This window comes from Manis pentadactyla, chromosome 4 (genome assembly GCF_030020395.1).
Source record: "Manis pentadactyla isolate mManPen7 chromosome 4, mManPen7.hap1, whole genome shotgun sequence".
Taxonomy (NCBI): Eukaryota; Metazoa; Chordata; class Mammalia; order Pholidota; family Manidae; genus Manis; species Manis pentadactyla.
In genome coordinates, this window is record NC_080022.1 from 120,089,913 (window position 1) to 120,108,966 (window position 19,054).

At 38.9% G+C, this 19,054-nt stretch overlaps 1 protein-coding gene across 5 annotated transcripts in view; it reads left to right on the forward strand.

The window, feature by feature from the left end:
• Nucleotides 1-19,054, forward strand: part of PRPSAP2 (phosphoribosyl pyrophosphate synthetase associated protein 2) — a 95,343-nt gene that overhangs the window by 71,254 nt on the left and 5,035 nt on the right. For all 5 annotated transcript variants that reach the window (XM_057500793.1, XM_057500791.1, XM_057500794.1 and 2 more), the window contains 2 exons: nucleotides 1,389-1,537; nucleotides 15,718-15,788. In XM_057500793.1, the coding sequence (XP_057356776.1) occupies nucleotides 1,389-1,537; nucleotides 15,718-15,788 (220 nt within the window). The remainder of the gene's footprint in view (nucleotides 1-1,388; nucleotides 1,538-15,717; nucleotides 15,789-19,054) is intronic.

The following is a 19,054-nucleotide window of genomic DNA, read 5'->3' on the forward strand; positions in this document are numbered from 1 at the left end:
ATTTAAAAAATTGTTAAATTGGACATAATCAAAATTAAAAACTCCTCTTCAGAAGACATTATTAAGAGAATGACAGAAGGCACAGTTTGGGAGAAAATATTTATAAAATGTGTATCTGATAAAAACATATTCAGAACATATAAAGAATTCTCAAAATTTTATAAGAGAATTAACAACCTAATTTAAAAATTGGTGAAAGATAAACCCTTTTGCCAGAAAAAATATATGGATGGCAAATAAGCACATGAAAAAATGTTCTTCATTTGACACAGGGAAATCCAAATTGAAAACACAATGAAGTAACACTATTTACCATTAAAATGGATAATTTGAAATGACTGACTACACCAAGTGTTGGTGCAAACGTGGAGGAACTTGAACTCTCATGCACCTTGTGGGAATGTAAAATGGTATAACCACTTTGGAAAAAAGTTTGGTCATTCTTTTAAAGAGTTTAAAATATGCCTAGCATATGATCTAGCCATCTACTTCTAGGTATTAACCTAAGAGAAAAGAGAGCATGAGTCCCTACAGAGATTTGAAAAAGAATTTTCACAGTGGTTCTCTAATAGTTCAAAACTAAAAACAACTCAAAAGTTCATCAATGAGTAAATGGACCAACTGTGATGGGCCCATCAGGTGGACTGTTACTCAGCAGTGTAAAAGGATGACCTGTTGATGTTGGTGTGCCACGGATGAATCTCCAAGACGCTATGCTGATGAGTGAAGACAAAAAGTGACTACTTACTCTGATGAAATTTCATACCCTTAGGAAATTCTAGAAAAGGTATAACTATGGTGACAGAAAGCAGATCACTAATTGCCTGGGGTTGAAAGGAGAAATTACAAAGGGGCACAAGGAAACATTTGGCAGTGATGGATATTTTCATTGTCTTGGTAGTGCTAATGGTTATATGAATATATACATACATCAGAGCTTATGAAATTGTACTGTTTAAGCATGTACAGTTTATATATGTCAATTATACCGCAATAAAACTTAACAGAATTGATGCTTAATACTTTGATGAATACTTAGTACACTTTATTTCATATGGCTCGTTCTATTAAGTAGGTGGATAGGTAGAATTAGCAATTGGAAGTGAAGAAACTGAGGCTTCGAGGAGGTTACCTAACAGCTGGCTGAGAGCAGACCAGGGCCATCTGCCACCCATCCATTGGTGCCCACTGCCAGAGGGACTTGTTCATCGTGTTGGGACTCCACACTTAAAGTCCTAGATTCTAAAACTAAGGTTATTTTCTTTTTCTTTTTCATTACTCCTTGGGAAAATTCATTTTATTTATGTTTTCTTGATGTTTCTCCCCATAGACATTAACAGAAAACAGGTGCTGCATGATTTTGAACTGTGTCTGATGCTCTCCCTCAGGGCGCAGTCTTTTGCCGAGCGCCTGCGACTGGGAATTGCAGTCATTCACGGAGAAGCACAGGATGCCGAGTCTGACTTGGTGGATGGACGGCATTCCCCACCCATGGTCAGGAGTGTAGGGGCCATTCACCCCAGCCTGGAAATCCCCAGTAAGTGTTCTGGCCCCTCTTTGTTGTTTTCCTCCTTCGTTTTTAAAGCTGACTTAATTTTTTCTTTTTCAAATGTGAATTATCTCTTCTGTTTTTTAAATTGGCAAAAACTGATCAAGAGTCACACGACTGCAAAGGCCCCCTTTCTGCTACCAGGTGACTCCCCTGTGTAAGAGCTAAAGAAGGCTGTATGGGGCAACTGCATTGTGAACTTTATGTGGAGAATCTTTGATATTTTTACATGGATTTACTAAGTCGATGTATCAAATAAATAGTGTTCCTTGCAAAAGTATAGTAAGGGCTCTGAGGAAGAAAAAATACTTAACAAGGCTTAACCAGCTGAACTTCCAGGAAATATTCCTATTTGAAGAAAGGAGGAAGCAAAGACAGCAGTGGGCCTCCTGGCTGCAGGAGAGGCAGAAACAAAGCTGAGTCAGCCTGCCTCAAGGTGACTGAGAATATGGATAAATTAGTTTTTCTGCTCCATATTTCTGTGGTAGTGGTATTTAAGACTTTAGCATAAAGACGATATACTGTCAGTCCTGTTCTACTTTGCCTGTATCCATAGCATAATATTAATAAGTCCTTTCAAGATTTTTATGCTGGTCATTATATTGACAAAGGCACGCTGAAGGGACTTTGATTCTTGCTGTCAAATGAAAAGATTGTTTTAAACTTCTGAGCACTTACTGTCTTATACTATATATTTTGATGATTTTCAATAATTTATAATTCTTAGAACTGTAAAAGAACACTAAATAGTAAAGTAGTTGGTTATAAATTATTTGAAAACCAAAAAAGAGTTTACTCTATAAAAGACAGGCATAAACTTAAAAACACATGCATACAAATATTTAATGGCAGAGTGGTAGCATCCCGAGATTTTTTTTTTAACAGCAAAATGATTCTTCAGCTATTTTTGGAAAAACCATTCATTTCCCCCTACATGTCCATCTTGGTAACTTTCTTTTAAGTTGGTAACACAGCAGCAGCAACATTAAAAAAATGTTCAAAAATTTCTTTACACAAGTTTATTGAGAAGTAATAGTCCAGAACCTAAAGGATAAAATTTTGATAAAGTAGAATAATCCACTACTTTTCACCTAAAACTGATATTTAAACATCCCTCTTCCAAATTAAAAGTGTCATTTATACCTACCTCCTACTTATAATAAATAAAACTCAATTTATTATGAGATTTGAAAAAAAACTTGAAATACTTATTAGTATCATTCTCTTCTAATAAGGACAAAAATTTTGATGTGTTTCTCAATAAAAGAAAAAGTTTTAAAAAAATATAATCATAGCTGTGATAAATCAGTTTGTGTTTACAGTTCTCAATTACTACTAATGTCTATTTGGTACTCTAGGAAACAGCTAGAATTCCTGATTAAAGCATGTATTTTTCTAAGGCCAAGGTAAGTTGGCTATGTATGAAGCATAAATGTTAGCATGATTATAAAGGCAATATGACCGATATGTATACATTCATTTTTTAAGTGATACATTACAAGCTACATAAAATTCTATTTCATGTCCTATTGTAAGACTATATCTTTGACCCTAAGCTTAGAAGCATAATCGCTGTAATACATTAAAAATACTTCATTTTTCCAATATTGTAAAGTATACTGTATTTTCAAATAACTAGTATAAATTTTTTTTGTACAAAGTTTAAAAAGTCATACCATTAGTGAGGTAGAACTACTGTGTTAATTGTATGAAAGAAGTTCATAAGAACAAAATTTAAAACTAAGCATACAATTACTGCATTTAATAAACAAACAAACAAAAAAAACTGATCAATACCTTTTCTGGACTGGTTGTAAAAGGCGCACTTCTAATGGCCCTCTGGGTTTATAGAGGCTTTTAGAAGCAGTTTGTCTAATCATAGCAGGACCTATGAAAATGCTCAAACTATTTAGACTCAGTAATGGCACTTCAGGGAATTCTATTCATTCATTAATTTAGAAATATATCCTAGAGTATAGTTTGCCATAAGCAAAAACCTTTTTATGTACAAATTATTCACTGTAGTGTTATTTTTAATGCAAAATATCAGAAAAGTCTAACCAATTTACCTGAGGGTAGGGCTTGGTGCATTATATTAGCAGAACTACTTATGCAGCTCTTTGAGATAATTAAGACTATCTGGAAGCAAGAGGAAATCTATGGAATATCTGTGAAGAAGGCAGAATACAAGAGTTTGTACCTATCTTGCTAGGCCCAGGAAGAAATATAAATGTTGAAGGATAGTTGTGATCAGGTCATAGAGTTATGTGTGAATCTGTTTTTTTTCTTAAGAAACTTCCCTCATGCTTTAGTAACATCATTTTTTTTTTATTAAGGTATCATTGATATACACTCTTATGAAGATTTCACAAGAAAAACAATGTGGTTACTACATTCACCCTTATTATCAAGTCCCTCCCGATACTCCATTGCAGTCACTGTCCATCAGTGTAGTAAGATGCCTCAGAGTCCCTATTTGTCGTCGCTGATCTACACTGTCTTCCCCGTGGTTATTGTAAATAGTGCTGTGATAAACATAGGGGTGCATATGTCTTTTTGAATGTGAGAAGTTGTTTTCTTTGCGTAAATTCCTAGGAGTGGAGTTCCTGGGTCAAATGGTATTTCTATTTTTATTTTTTAAGGAACCTCCATATTGCTTTCCACAATGGTTGAACTAGTTTACATTCCCATCAGCAGTGTAGGAGGGTTCCCCTTTCTCTGCATCCTCACCAGCATTTGTAGATCCTAGTCTTTTCGATGTTGGCCATCCTAACTGGTGTGAGATAATATCTCATTGTTGTTTTAATTTGCATTTCTCTGATAATTAGCGATGTGGAGCATATTTTCATGTGCCTTTTGGCCATCTGAATTTCTTCTTTGGAAATTCATATCTCTGTTCATATCCTCCATCCATTTTTTAATTGGGTTATTTGCTTTTTGGGTGTTGAGGCATGTGAGTTGTCGGATAGGTCATTTACAAATATATTCTCCTATACTGTAGGATGCCTTTTTGTTCTGCTGTACAGAAGCTTTTTAGCATGATGTAGTCCCATTTGTTCATTTTTTATTTTGTTTCTCTTGCCCAAGGAGATGCATTCAGAAAAAGTTGCTCATGTTTATATTGAAGAGATTTTTGCCTGTGTTTTCTTCTTAGAGTTTTATGGTTTCATGACTTACAATCAGGTCTTTGATCAGTTTTGAGTTTACTTCTGTGTATGGAGTTAGACAATAGTCCAGTTTCATTCTCTTACATGTAGCTGTCCAGTTTTGCCAACACCAGTTGTTGAAGAGGCTGTCATTTCCCCATTTTATGTCCACAGCTCCTTTATCATATATTAACTGACCATATATGCTTGGGTTTATATCTGGGCTCACTAGTCTGTTTCATTGGTCTATGGGTCTGTTCTTATGCCAGTACCAAATTGTCTTGATTACTGTGGCTTTGTAGTAGAGCTTGAAGTTGGGGAGCATAATTGCCCCAGCTTTATTCTTCTTTCTCAGGATTGCTTTGGCTATTCAGGGTCTTTTGTGGTTCCATATGAATTTTAGAATGATTTGTTCCAGTTCATTGAAGAATGCTGTTTAGTATTTTGATAGGGATTGCATTGAATCTGTACATTGCTTTAGGCAGGATGGCCATTTTGACAATATTAATTCTTCCTACCCATGACCACGGGATGTATTTCCATTTATTGATATCTTCTTTAATTTCTCTTATGAGTGTCTTGTAGTTTTCAAAGTATTAGGTGTTTCACTTCCTTGGTTAGGTTTATTCCTAGGTATTTTATTCTTTTTGATGCAATTGTGAATGAAATTGTTTTCCTGATTTCTCTTTCTGCTAGTTCATCATTAGTGTATAGGAATGCAACAGATTTCTGTGTATTGTAATTTTGTATCCTGCAATTTTGCTGAATTCAGATATTAGATCTAGTAGTTTTGGAGTGAATTCTTTAGGGTTTTTTTGCACAATATCATGTCATCTGTAAACGGACAATTTAACTTCCTCCTCGCCAATCTGGATGCTTTTTATTTCTTTGTGTTGTCTGATTGCCGTGGCTAGGACCTCCAGAACTATGTTGAATAAAAATGGGGAGAGTGGGCATCCTTGTCTTGTTCATGATCTTAAAGAAAAAGCTTTCAGCTTCTCACTGTTAAGTATGATGTTGGCTGTGGGTTTGTTATATATGGCCTTTACTACATTGAGGGACTTGCCCTCTATACCCATTTTGTTGAGAGTTTTTATCATGAATGGATGTTGAATTTTGTCAAATGCCTTTTCAGCATCTATGGAGGTGACCATGTGGTTTTTGTCATTCATTTTGTTGATGTGGTGGATGATGTTGATGGATTTTCAAATGTTGTACCATCCTTGCATCCATGGAATAAATCCTACTTGATCATGATGGATGATCTTTTTGATGTATTTTTTAATTTGGCTTGCTAATTGTTGAGTATTTTTGCAGGTATGTTCATCAGGGATATTGGTCTGTAATTTTCTTTTTTGTGTGATGTCTTTGCCTGGTTTTGGTATTAGAGTGATACTGGCCTCATAGAATGAGTTTGGAAGTATTCTGTCCTCTTCTACTTTTTGGAAAACTTTAAGGAGAATGGGTATTAGGTCTTCACTAAGTGTTTGATAAAATTCAGCGTGAAGCCATCTGGTCCAGGGGTTTTGTTGTTAGGTAGTTTTTTGATTACCGATTTAATTTCATTGCTAGTAATTGGTCTGTTCAGATTTTCTGTTTCTTTCTGGGTCATCCTTGGAAGGTTGTATTTTTCTATAAAGTTGTCCATTTCTTCTAGATTATCCGGTTTGTTAGCATATAATTTTTCATAGTATTCTCTAATAATTCTTTGTATTTCTGTAGTGTTCGTAGTGATTTTTCCTTTCTCATTTTTGATTCTGTTTATGTGTGTAGACTCTCTTTTTTTCTTGATAAGTCTGGCTAGGGGTTTATCTATTTTGTTTATTTTCTTGAACAACCAGCTCTTGGTTTCATTGATTTTTTTCTATTGTTTTAGTCTTCTTGATTTTATTTATTTATGCTCTAATCTTTATTATGTCCCTCCTTCTACTGACTTTAGGCCTGATTTGTTCTTCTTTTTCTAGTTTAGTTAATTGTGAGTTTAGACTGTTCATATGGGATTGTTCTTCTTTCCTGAGGTAGGCCTGTATTAAAATATATTTCCCTCTCTGCATGGCCTTTGCTTCATCCCACAGATTTTGCAGTGTTGAATTATTGTTGTCATTTGTCTCCATTTATTGCTTGATCTCTGTTTTTATTTGGTCATTGACCCACTGGTTATTTAGGAGCATGTTGTTAACCCTCCATGTGTTTGTGGGCTTTTTGCTTTCTTTGCATAATTTATTTCTAGTTTCATACCTTAGTGGTCTGAGAAGCTGGTTGGTAGAATTTCAGTCTTTTTGAATTTTCCAAGTCTTTTTTTGTGGCCTAGTATATGATCCATTCTTGAAAATGCTCCATGTGCACTTGAGAAGAATGTGTATCCTGCTGCTTTTGGGTGGAGAGTTCTGTATATGTCTGTTAGGTCCATGTGTTCTAGTGTGTTGTTCAGTGCCTCTTGTGCTTATTTTCTGTCTGGTTGATCTGTCCTTTGAAGTGAGTGGAGTGTTGAAGTCTCCTAGAATGAATGCATTGCATTCTATTTCCCCTTTTAATTCTGTTAGTATTTGTTTCATGTATGTAGGTGCTCCTGTGTTGGGTGCGTGGATATTTATAATGGTTATATCTTCTTGTTGGATTGACCCCTTTATCATTATGTAATGTCCTTCTTTGTCTTTTGTGACTTTCTTTGTTTTGAAGTCTATTTTGTCTGATACAAGTACTGCATCTCCTGCTATTTCTCCCTATTAGTTGCATGAAATATCTTTTTCCATCCCTTTACTTTTAGTCTGTGTATGTTTTTGGGTTTGAAGTGAGTCTCTTGTAGGGAGCATATAGTTGGGTCTTGTTTTTTTATACATTCAGTGACTCTATGTCTTTTGATTGGTTTATTCAGACCATTTACATTTAGGGTGATTATCAATAGGTATGTACTTATTGCCATTGCAGGCTTTAGATTTGTGGTTACCAAAGGTTCAAGAGTAACTTCCTTACTATCTAAGAGTCTAACTTAACTTACTTAGTATGCTATTACAAACACAGTCTAAAGGTTCTTTTTTTCCCCCCCCTCCCTTTCTTCCTCCTCCATTCTTTATATATTAGGCATCATATTCTGTTCTCTTTGTGTATCTCTTTTTATTACCTCTGTTGACAGCTATTTAGACTTAGGAACACTTCCATCTATAGGAGTCTGTCCAAAATACACTGTAGACATAGTTTGTGGGAGCTAAATTCTCTCAGCTTTTGCTTATCTGGAAATTGTTTATTCCCTCCTTCAAATTTAAATGATAATTTTACCAGATAGAGTATTCTTGGTTCGAGGCCCTTGTGCTTCATTGCATTAAATCTATCATGCCATTCCCTTCTGGCCTGTAAGGTTTCTGCTGAGAAGTCTGATGATAGCCTGATGGGTTTTCCTTTGTATATGATCTTTTTTCTCTCTCTGGCTACTTTTAATAGTCTGTCCTTATCCTTGATCTTTGCCATTTTAATTATTATGTGTCTTGCTGTTGTCTTCCTTGGGTCCCTTGTGTTGGGAGATCTGTGCACCTCCATTGTCTTGAGAGACTATATCCTTCCCCAGATTGGGGAAGTTTTCAGCAATTACCTCCTCAAAGACACTTTCTATCCCTTTTTCTCTCTCTTCTTCTGGTACCCCTATAATGTGAATATTGTTCTGTTTGGATTGGTCACACAGTTCTCTCAATATTCTTTCCTTCTTAGAGATCCTTTTTTCTCTGTGCCTCAGCTTCTTTGTATTCCTCTTCTCTAATTTCTATTCCATTTACCATCCCTTCTCTTACATCTAATCTGCTTTTAAATCCCTCCATTATATGTTTCACTTCAGATATGGAATTTCTTAATGATTGAATCTCCATCATAAATTTGTCCCTGAGTTCTTGAATATTTTTCTGTACCTCCATGAACATAATTTATGATTTTTATTTTGGACTCTCAGGAAGATTGGTGAGTTCAGTGTCATTTGAGCCTTTTTCTAGTGTTTATGAGATTTTGGTCTGAACCAGGTTCCTTTCACGTTTCATGTTTGTATGTGGTGCCTTCTAGTGCCCAGAAGCTCTAGCCTCTGGAGCTGCTCAGCCCCTGGAGTGATGTTAGGGGTCAAAGGGGAGCGGCACTGGTGCCTGGGGGGAGTAAAGAGCTGTTTCCTGCTTCCTGGCTGCAGTGCCTGTCTCCACTGTCAGAACCAGTGGGCTGAGCACAGAGGTGCATCTGTAGCAGCCATATAGGCAGGGCCTCCCTCTGGTTGGCCTGATGCCAGGGCAGGGACTGCTGCTTTGTTAGCCGATGCCAGCAGGCCAGGAGGAAGGCGTAGCAGGCTCCATATCACTGTGGGGAGTCTCGGAGCTGAGTAGCCAGCTAGGGGGATGGAGTGCCTGAAGCTCCTGAAAGTTCCCAACCAGACAGTCTTGTCCACCTATCCCTTCTCCTGTGCAGCAAGCTCTGTGGAAATCCCACCCCTTCAGCAGCCCTCTTGCTGCTAGGAAGCCTCTCAGACTGCCCGCCTTTCCTTTGTCCCAGAGCGGCCAGATGTGGATCCCTGTCCTCCACAGATGGCTGGAATTTCAGTCTCTCCAGGTATTCCACCTGTCTTTGCTTTCCAACCCCACTAATCTCCAAAGCACCATGCCATGTAAGTTTGTGCTCCCAAAGCAGATCTCCAGGGCTGGGTGTTCAGCAGTCCTAGGCTTCCACTCCCTCCCTGCTCCTTTTCTCTTCCTCCCGCCCGTGAGCTGGTATAGGGAAAGGGCTTGGGTCCCGCCAGGTCAAGGCTTTGGTAGTTACCCTGTTTTGTGAGGTCTGCTCTGTTCTCCAGGTATATGCAGTCTGGCACAGCCTTCTTTCCTGTTGCTCATTTAGGATTAGTTGTATTAACTATATTTTTGTATTATGTGTGTTTGGGGAGCAGTTCTCTGTCTCACCTCTCACCCTTCCATCTTGAATCTCTCTTTAGTAATGTCTTTCCAATAAGAAAAAAAAATTTATGTGGTGGGGACTTGATAATGGGGGAATCTAATAAGCACAATGTTGGTCATGTAATTGTATATTAATGATACCAAAAAAAAAGAAATTAGTGCCTTTGTTTGAGTCTGTTGGGGAGGCAAAATTTTTCCTCTACCCTTTGCAGTTTCAGTGCTTACAGGCCTGAAATAGAACTGACAGAAGACAGATTAGTAAGATAAAAGGCAGACTTTAGAGGTTAGAATTAGGGGCTTATGTACCATCCTAATAGGGGATGGAGATGGAGAGCAGGGCACTTGAAGGAAGGCCAGTGACTTAGGAAAGATCAGTGGCCCTTAGAGCAGGTGTGAGATGTGAAAGTTGTGTGACAATATCTGGTTAGGTGTGGTGCTGACTGCTCATCTCCGTGGTGAGTCAGTTTCCCCTGGCTGTTCCCAGGAAGGGATTTATGACGTTGGAATTCTTTTGAGTTCTTTTTGGGGGGTCTGCTTTTGGGCCAGTATGGGTTTTCAGGAACTCAAACACCTTTAGCTCCAAATAATTTTTATGCCACCAGGGTGTATTCTTGCTTTGCCTGGGAGTTTGCTCATTACAGAGAAGACCTGAGACCAGGAGGTCCTTTGCTGGTAGCCATAAAGGAGCTGAGATCACAGTTGGGCTGTGTGCTTCTCGGTTGGCTGAGGTGGAGGCAGAGGTGCTCAGGCTGGGATCAGATTGGAATGCCAGGACAGCCTGGAGATCAGGAGGGCAGGTTCTGGAGGCAAGGGCTGGGGTTTGTGTTTGGTCATGGTGTGGCCAGGAAGGACACTACCCTGAACTACAGGAAAGTCCTTGTGGGAAGAGATGGGAATAAGGTAGCCATGTTCTGCTGGGGCAGACTGGGGAGAATTTAGAATGCCAATTAAAACACTTGGGTAATAAAAAGCTGCAGAGGTTCTGGAGCTGGGATGGCTAGTGAGGGGTAGGTGTCTTCGAAAGTCCCAGCCTGCATCCCAGTGTTGGGATAATTTGAAGGGAAGAGAGGCAGGAAATAGGGAAGTCAGATTTGGGAAGCTGATGAAGTTGAACAAGTGCACAGTGGGAGGTGTTTGATCTCTCAGGCTGAGCTGGGCTGGGCTGGGCTGTCCAACCTGCGTCTACCTGCAGTGTGTGGCCCCTGCCCTCTGGAATGAGGGGTGCATGGGAGATAAGGCATGCTGGACACGTGAAGGACGTATGCTCTTGGTGTGAAAAGCACAATGTGAAAGAGCTCATTAGCCAATTTTTTATTGATTGCTTGTTAAAATGATTTTTTTATATATTAGATTAAATAAAATATATTATTGAAATCAATTTCACCTGTTTGTGCTTTTGTAATGTGGCTACTAGAAAGCTTAAAATTAGATATGTGGCTTACGTTTGTGACTCGTGTCCATCACTGCTCTGGGGGGATGGCAATGGGCCTCTCCAGTCTGAAAGCCTCTGCTCTTCCCTTGCATTCTGGGCTCTCCTGCACTTGTGATGGGGGCTGAGAGAGGAGGGAGAGCTGGGGATGGAGCCAGGGTTCAGGACCTGTACTCAGGCTCTCCACCCAGGACTGCAGGGCCCTGTGTTCATGTGTGTGCTTGTTCTGCCAGGTTGCTGGGCTCTCAGGCCTGTGGCTGGCCCTCCCTGGCCTGCTCAGCAAGGCTCTTGTGTCAGGAAGCCCTGCACAAGCCTTGGCCAGTTGGTGGGGATGAGCCATTTTCCAGAGTGGAGGAGAGCACGTTCCTATTCAGAGGTTGTGCCAGCACCCAGGCTACATTCAGGGACATGTCAGCAATCTTCAGATGAATCAGCTCCTTTGTAATTTCTGGGCCTTAGCTTTGAGAGTGGCCTTAGCTGTCATTTCTGGAATGTGGAAATGGACCTGCACTTGCCCATCTGAAAATGAAGGAATGGAGTATGGTCATTAAGTTCTCTCTAGCAATTCCTTTCTACTTATTTGCCCTTCGGGTTTCAGCTTGTGTCATTCACAATTTTAATTATAATGTCTCTATCATTACATTTTAACTCAAGTAGTGATCACTGGAGGATTTTAATGGCAATATGCTAGAATTTTAATTTCACATATTTGAAATTTTGAACTTTTTATGCACAACTGATGACTTGACACCATAGGTATAATGCTTATTTAGGTTAATAGCACATTGATATAGGGATGAAAAAGAAAGCATTATTCCTGTAGCATTTCAAATAGTTATTTTGAGATTTTGATTCTATCAAAATATTTTGAGGTTTAGCATTAGATTTAAAAAAGTATTTTGTATCCTCTGTTCAGAGATAAAAAATGCCATCAAGAAAAAAAAGAAAATGAAAAATTCAGTATATGCACACATTCACATTATACAATTACTCAAAACATTATAATGCATAAAAGTTAGAAGAAAATCAGTGCTTAATTCAGAGATGTACCGCTTTTATATTTTGGGGACCTCTTCATTTTTCCTTTCTTGTTTCATACTGATTACATAGTTATGCACATTGCTGTCTTCTCCCAGCTTCATAACAAATCCTTTCCCAAGACATTACAAACTTTCATAAGCAGCAGTTTTAGTGGCTGTCTAATATCCCGTTGATAGATGTGGCTTAGACCGCCTAGCTGGGGTCTGACTGGGTATGCTTGTTTTCTCCTGCTCTTTGTCAGCATAATGTTGCAACAGATGTATGTTTGTTGGGTAAAAACTTTTCCCCTACTTTGGCTTATTTCATTATAAGCTTCTGAAAGAATAATAAGTCAAAAGGTACAAGTGTTTATATGACTTTGTTGAATTAATTTCCTAAATGGTTTCTGTACACTCTTTTCCTAGTACTGGGGTCATGTACTTGGGAAAAGGAATGTTGAAAATGTGAAAAATGACCTCAGTTTGGGGATGTATCTTGCTTTGCTTGGTTTTCCATTTGTGTTGCATACCAACCCAGGTTCACATGTTACATTAAATTGTCATATGTCTTTGGTCTCTTAATCTAGAGCAGTGGTTCTCAGTGGGGAGTGGGAGTGGTTTTGGTATGGTTTTTGTCCCCCAGAGGACATTTGGAAATGTCCGGAGACATTTTTGGTTGTCACAGTTGAGGGGTTTGCTATTGGCATCCAGTGAATAGAGGCCAAGGATGCTGCTCAACATCCCATAACACAGAACAGCTCCTGCAACGCACAGTTCTCTGGCCCAAAGTGTCGGTGGTGCTGAGGTTGAAAAGCCCTGACAGAGAGCAGTCTTTCTTTTTGTTTCTTTAGTGTTACTGACTTTTTTTTTTTTAATTGAAGTGGAAGTCCCATAACAGGATAATCATTTTAAAGTGTACAGTTCACTGGCATTTAGTGCATTCACAGTGGGCTGCAACTGCCATTTCTTTCTAGTTTCAAACTTCTCTTCACCACAGAAGCACACTCCTACCCATTAATTAATCATTCCCTGTGCCCCCTTCCCTCATCCCTTGGTAACCACTACTCTGTTTTCTGACCCTATGAATTTGCCTGTTCTGGACATTTCATATAAATGGAATCATATGATATGTCACTTCTTGTGTCTTATTTCTTTGACTTAGCATAATGTCTTTGATATTCATCCAAGTTGTTACATGTACTTTAATGGCTGAATAATATTCCACTGTATTGGTGTGCTACCATTTATTCATACAGTCATCTGGTAGACACTTGAGTTGTTTCTACCTTTGGCTATCATACTGCTATGCTCATTCATAATCAAGTTTTTGTGGACATATTATTTCATTTCTCCAGGATTTATCCCTAGGATTTGAATTTCTGGTCCATATGGTAATTTTATGTTTAACTTTATGATGAACCACCACACTGTTTTCCACAGCAGCTGCATCATTTTACATTCCTACCAGGTGGAACCTACCGGGGTTCCAATTTCTCCACATCCTTACCAACCCTTTTTTTCTGATTTTTTTAAATTTTAGTCATCTTAGTGGATATGACATGTTGCTTCATAGTAGTGTTGATTTGCATGTCCCTGATGGCTAATGACATTGAACATCTTTCTATGTGCTTTTTGTCCATATTTATGTCTCTTTGGAGAAGTGTCTATTCAAGTCCTTTGCCTTTTTAAAAATTGGATTGTCTTTTTATTGTTAAATTGGAAGAGTTATTTATATATTCTGCACACTAGATTCTCATCAGATATCTGGTGTGCAAATATTTTCTCCCATTCTATAGGTTGTCTTTTTACTTTCTTGGTAGTTTCCTTTGATGAACAAAAGGTTTTAATTTTAATGAAGTCCAGTATACATGTTTTTAAAAATGTGTTGCTCATCTTTTGATGTCATATCTAGGAATCCTTTGCCAAATCCAAGGTCATGAAGATTTATTCTGTGATGTTTTCTACTTAGATTTTTATCACCTTAGCTCTTATTTTTAGGTGTTTTATCCATTTCTTGTTAATTTTTGTATACTGTATGAGGTAGGAATCCAGTTTCATTCTTTTACGTGTAGATATTCAGTTGGCCCAGCACCATTTGTTGAAAAGACTATTCTTTTCCCATTGAATGGTCTTGACCCCCTTGTCAAAAGTCAATTCTAAGTGTCCATCAACAGATGACTGGATAAGGAAAATATATATGTATACAACGGAGTATTATTCAGCCATAAAAAGAAGGAAATCCTGCCATTTGTGACAACCTGGGTGAGTGTAGAGGATATTATGCTAAGTGAAATAAGTCAGACAAAGACAAATACTGCTTGATCTCACTTAAATGTAGATTCTAAAGAAAAGGCCAAACTCATAGAAACAGTAGAATGGTAGTTGCTGGGAGGTACCGAAAATGGGGAGATCTTGGTCAAAGAGTACAAACTTCTGGTTATAAAATGAGCAAATCATGGGGATTGTAATTAACAACACTATATTATATACTTGAAAGTTGGTAAGAGAGTAGGTCTTAAGTGTTCTCACTATAAGAAAATAAATTGTAATCATGTCAGGTGATGGATGTGTTAACTAATTTTATTGTATATCATTTTGCAATATATATGTGTATCAGATCATGACATTGTACACCTTAAACTTAAACAATGTTATATGTGAGTTATATCTCAATAAAGCTGGGGAAAAATCAGGTGACCATAGATGTTTGGGTTTATTTCTGATTCTCAATTCTAGTCCATTGATCTATATTTCTACCTTTATGCCAGTACCATATTGTTTTGATTAATATAGCATTGCAGTTAGTTTAGAAATAAGGAAGTATGATCCTCCACCATTATTCTTCCTTTTTAAAAAATTATCTCGGCTATTTGGGGTCCCTTGCATTTCAGTATGAATTTTAAGATCAGTTCATTTCTACCAAAAAAGCAGTTGGGATTCTAGTAGGGATTGCATTGAATCTATTACTTTGCAGGGACAATTGCAATCTTAACAATATTAAATCTTCTGATCCATTAATGTGAGATGCCTTTACATTTATTTATGTTTTCTTTAACTTCTTTTAGCAGTGTTTTGTAGTTTTCAGTGTACAGGTTTTTTACCTGCTGGGTTAAATTTATTCCTAGGTTTTTATTTTATTATTTTGATGCTTTTGTAAATGGAGTTGTTTTCCTAATTTCCCTTTCAGGTTGTTCATTGCTGGTGTGTAGAAACACCAACTGATTTTCGTGTGTTGATCTGTACCTTGAAACTTTGGTGCATTTGTGTATTAGCTTTAGTAGTTGTTTTGTGGGTTTGTTTTTGGTATTTTCTACATGTAGGATCTTGTCATTCACCAATAGAGATAGTCTTACTTCTTCCTATCCAATCTGGATGCCTTTTATTTCTTTTTCTTGCCTAAGTGCCCTGGCCAGCACCTCGAGGATTGAATGGCAGTGGTGAGAGTGGGCATCCTTGTCTTCTTCCTGACCTTATGGGAAAGCCTTTAAGTCTTTCACCATGAAATGAGATGTTAGCTGTAGGTTTTTCAAAGTTGCCCTTTCTCAGGTTGAGGAAGTTTCCTTCTAGTTTCTTGATCTTTTTATCATGAGACATTAAGTTTTTAAAAGCTTTGGCATACTTTTTAATATAGAAACTTTTGCATGTGTTTTATTCTGACCAGTGCTGATTCCTAAAGAAAAACCCCCAATCACAGTTGTTGGTGATGTAGGAGGGAGGATCGCCATCATTGTGGTATGTAGACCTCTCATTATTACTCATTTTATATTTATCATTGTAATCTGTTGACTTGTTTTAATTGTGTGGGGATCATGGTATGGCCAGGTGAGTGTTACTGAAATTGCTGTCTTGGGCTAAATGTTTACTTTGGTCCAAAAATTGAAAATTGTTTTCATTAGTTTATCAAGGAATTAACTACTTAGTTAACTAAATATCATGCAGATGTTTGTCATAACATGGGAAATTGTGTTGTGATCAAAGTAGAGTACAAAACTGATTATAACTTTAAAATTCATATCCTCTCACGCTTCACAAAACTAGTGCACAAAAGGAGCACATTTGAAGAATAAAATGATCACGTGGGTAACTGCTACTCAGCTTGGAAACAGAGCAGAGTACCCTTGAAGCCACTTCTGGGCTTTTCCCTGGCCTCTGTACCCCCACTTCTGGTCATTAGCCTGAAAGTCATCATTCATGTCCTTACTTATATTTACAATCCACCATGAGTGATGGGTCCCTATATACCATATTGTTCTGTTTTGCATGTTTTTGATGTTTATATAATGCAACCTTTGTGTACTTTGTGACTTTTATTTTGAGATTTCTCTATGTAGTAACATGTAGCTGTCCATTATTATTTCTTGCTCCTCTCTGGTGTTCATGTATAACTGTTATGCAGTTTATTTATCTGTTCTCTGGGTATTGAGCAAAACAGTTTTCTATTTCCAAATAATACTGCTTTGAACAATCCTGCCCCTGATTTCCAGGGCATACATGCAAGAGTTTCTAGGTGCTTGGGAGTGGAATTGCACCTAGGAGTGAAGGTACACACGTCATCAGCTTTACTAGGTGGTGCCAGATTGTTGCCAAAGTGGTTGCACAGTTTACCAAGCCTCCATGGGGGGTGGGGGGCACCTTCTCCCCAGAGCTTTTGTTTACGTTTTCAAGTTAGTCTCTGACATCACCCTACAGGGTAATAGCTGTCCATTAATTTATTCCTTAACCAGCAAAATCTGTAGTTATAAGATGTTATAAATTCAGTAGCACTTTTTTCTCCATTCCTATTGCACCTTTCCCTTTTTGACTTTCTACTGCATTTAAAATAACATACACCTCTATATTTTGAAGTAATTATAGACTCAAAGGAAGTAGCCAAAACAAAAGTACAGGAAGGTCTTGCAGACTCTCACCCAGTGTCTTCCTCCTTGCTTACCTGTAGTGCTGTGACGGTCTGGAAATCCACATCGCCACGAGCCACAGAGCCGCTTCTGATAGCACGTGTTATGCGGGTGTGGATAGCTGTGTGTAATCTTACCATGCAACTAGCTTTGCGTGACCACCACCACTAGCATCGGGGTACAGAACTGTCCCACCACCACAAAGCTCCCTCAGGCTGCCCCTTTTTAGCCACATCCACCTGGTCCCTAACGTGGCGGTCACCAGTCTGTCCTCTCTGTAATTGTTATTTCAAGAACATCATATGAATGTGATATACAGTATGTAACCTTTTTAACATGATTTTTTCCCCTTATCATGATCTGGAGGTCCACCCAGGTGGTTGTGTGTGTGAGTGAATAGTCCGGTCCTCTTGCCAAGCAGTGCTCTGTGTGCGGGTGGTTTAACCACTCACCTGCTGAAGTTCATTTGAGTTATTCCCTGTTTTCTGCTATTAGAAATGAAACGGCTCTGCACATTTGTGTATGGTTTTTGTGTGAACACAGTTTTAATTTTTCTGGGATAAATGAGCAAAAGTGTAATTGTTGGGTTGCATGGTAATTGTAGGTTTGTAAGTTTTATATGTGTTTATAACTTACAGTTTCATAAGAACTTGTCAAACTGTTTTTCAGAGTGTCTGCAACATATTATTAGCATTTTTAAAGTAATGTATTTTTTCTTTGATCATAGTAATATCAGTGCACATTTGAGAAGAATAATATATGTATATAAATTTAATACATGAATATTTATTCAGGTCTAGACAATGCTTGATAGCCTAATAGGCTTAAAATAACTTTGGTAATCTGGGTGTAAATGAAACAGACAGGGGAAAGAAAAGCTCTCCTGCGTATTTCCTTTACTACCCTCACAAATACTTCTGGTCACCAAATGCACAGAGGTTTTTGCCACATTTGTCCTCCAGTTTAACTCAGCTGTGACACTGTTTACGCAAAGACAGCATCAGTTCCCACAGGTTAAGGGCTCAGTCCTACAAGACTGCTCCCACCCCGCTTCACAAATGGGAGGTTCCCATGACCCCCTCCTCAGGTTCAATTAATTTGCTAGAGCAGCTCACAAAGCTCAGAGAAACGCTCATGTTACCAGCCTACTAAAGGACATGGTAAAGGACACACACGAAGAGCCCTGTGAGGGAGGTACACAGTACGAGGTCTGGGAGGGCTCTGAGCACAGGCTCTTTCGTCCCCATGAAGCAGGGGTGCACTTCCCTCCCCGTACGTACACCGTGTGCTTGCCGACATGGACACCCTCCGACCCTGTACGTTCAGGGTTTTTATGGAGGCTCCTCATGTGAGCATGATCGGTCATTAACCCCATTTCCAGCCTCTCTCCCCTTGCTAGAGGAAAGGGGGTGGGGCTGAAAATTCCAAGCTTCTAATCAAGGCTGGTCTTCTTGGTGACCAGGCCCCACCCGGGAGCCACCCCGGCGCCCAGCCAGAGCTGTCTCATTAGGACAAAGGCTGCTCCTGGTGCTCCTGTCACTTAGGAATTTATGGGTGCTTTAGGAGCCCTGTGTCAGGGACGGGGTCAAAAGGCAAATATTACAGCTAGAGCTGCTCCTCGTGCTCTTGGCCTTTAGGCATTTACGGGGGTCTTAAGAGCCCTGTGCTGGGAGCAAGGGGCAGAGACCTAATATTTTCTCACACTGAGTGAGGTTAACACAGTTACATCACACTGGGAATCTGTGGTCCATAGATCGGAAATCACTGGACTGGGTATTTTGTTAAAACTAATAATTATTGTTTTTCCCATTATAAAAACACATGTAAAAAGCATATTTCCTATATGTTGCATGGAGAAATTCCGGGAAATAAGGAAAAGTAGCAAGAAAAGGGGAAAGAACCATGCAGCTGAAATCCTCTCCTGCTTCCTTTGCTGTGTGTCAGCCAGACCCGCTCACCAGGCGCCTCTGGAGCGCCCGGGCTGCATGGACATGAGACGGGCCCCAGGGCCTCGAGTGCAGAGAGAGAGCCTGTAAGGGACGGGAGCCGGCTGAGGAGGCCAGCTGCAGACAGCAGGGGCACAGGTCCGGGTGACCCTGCTGT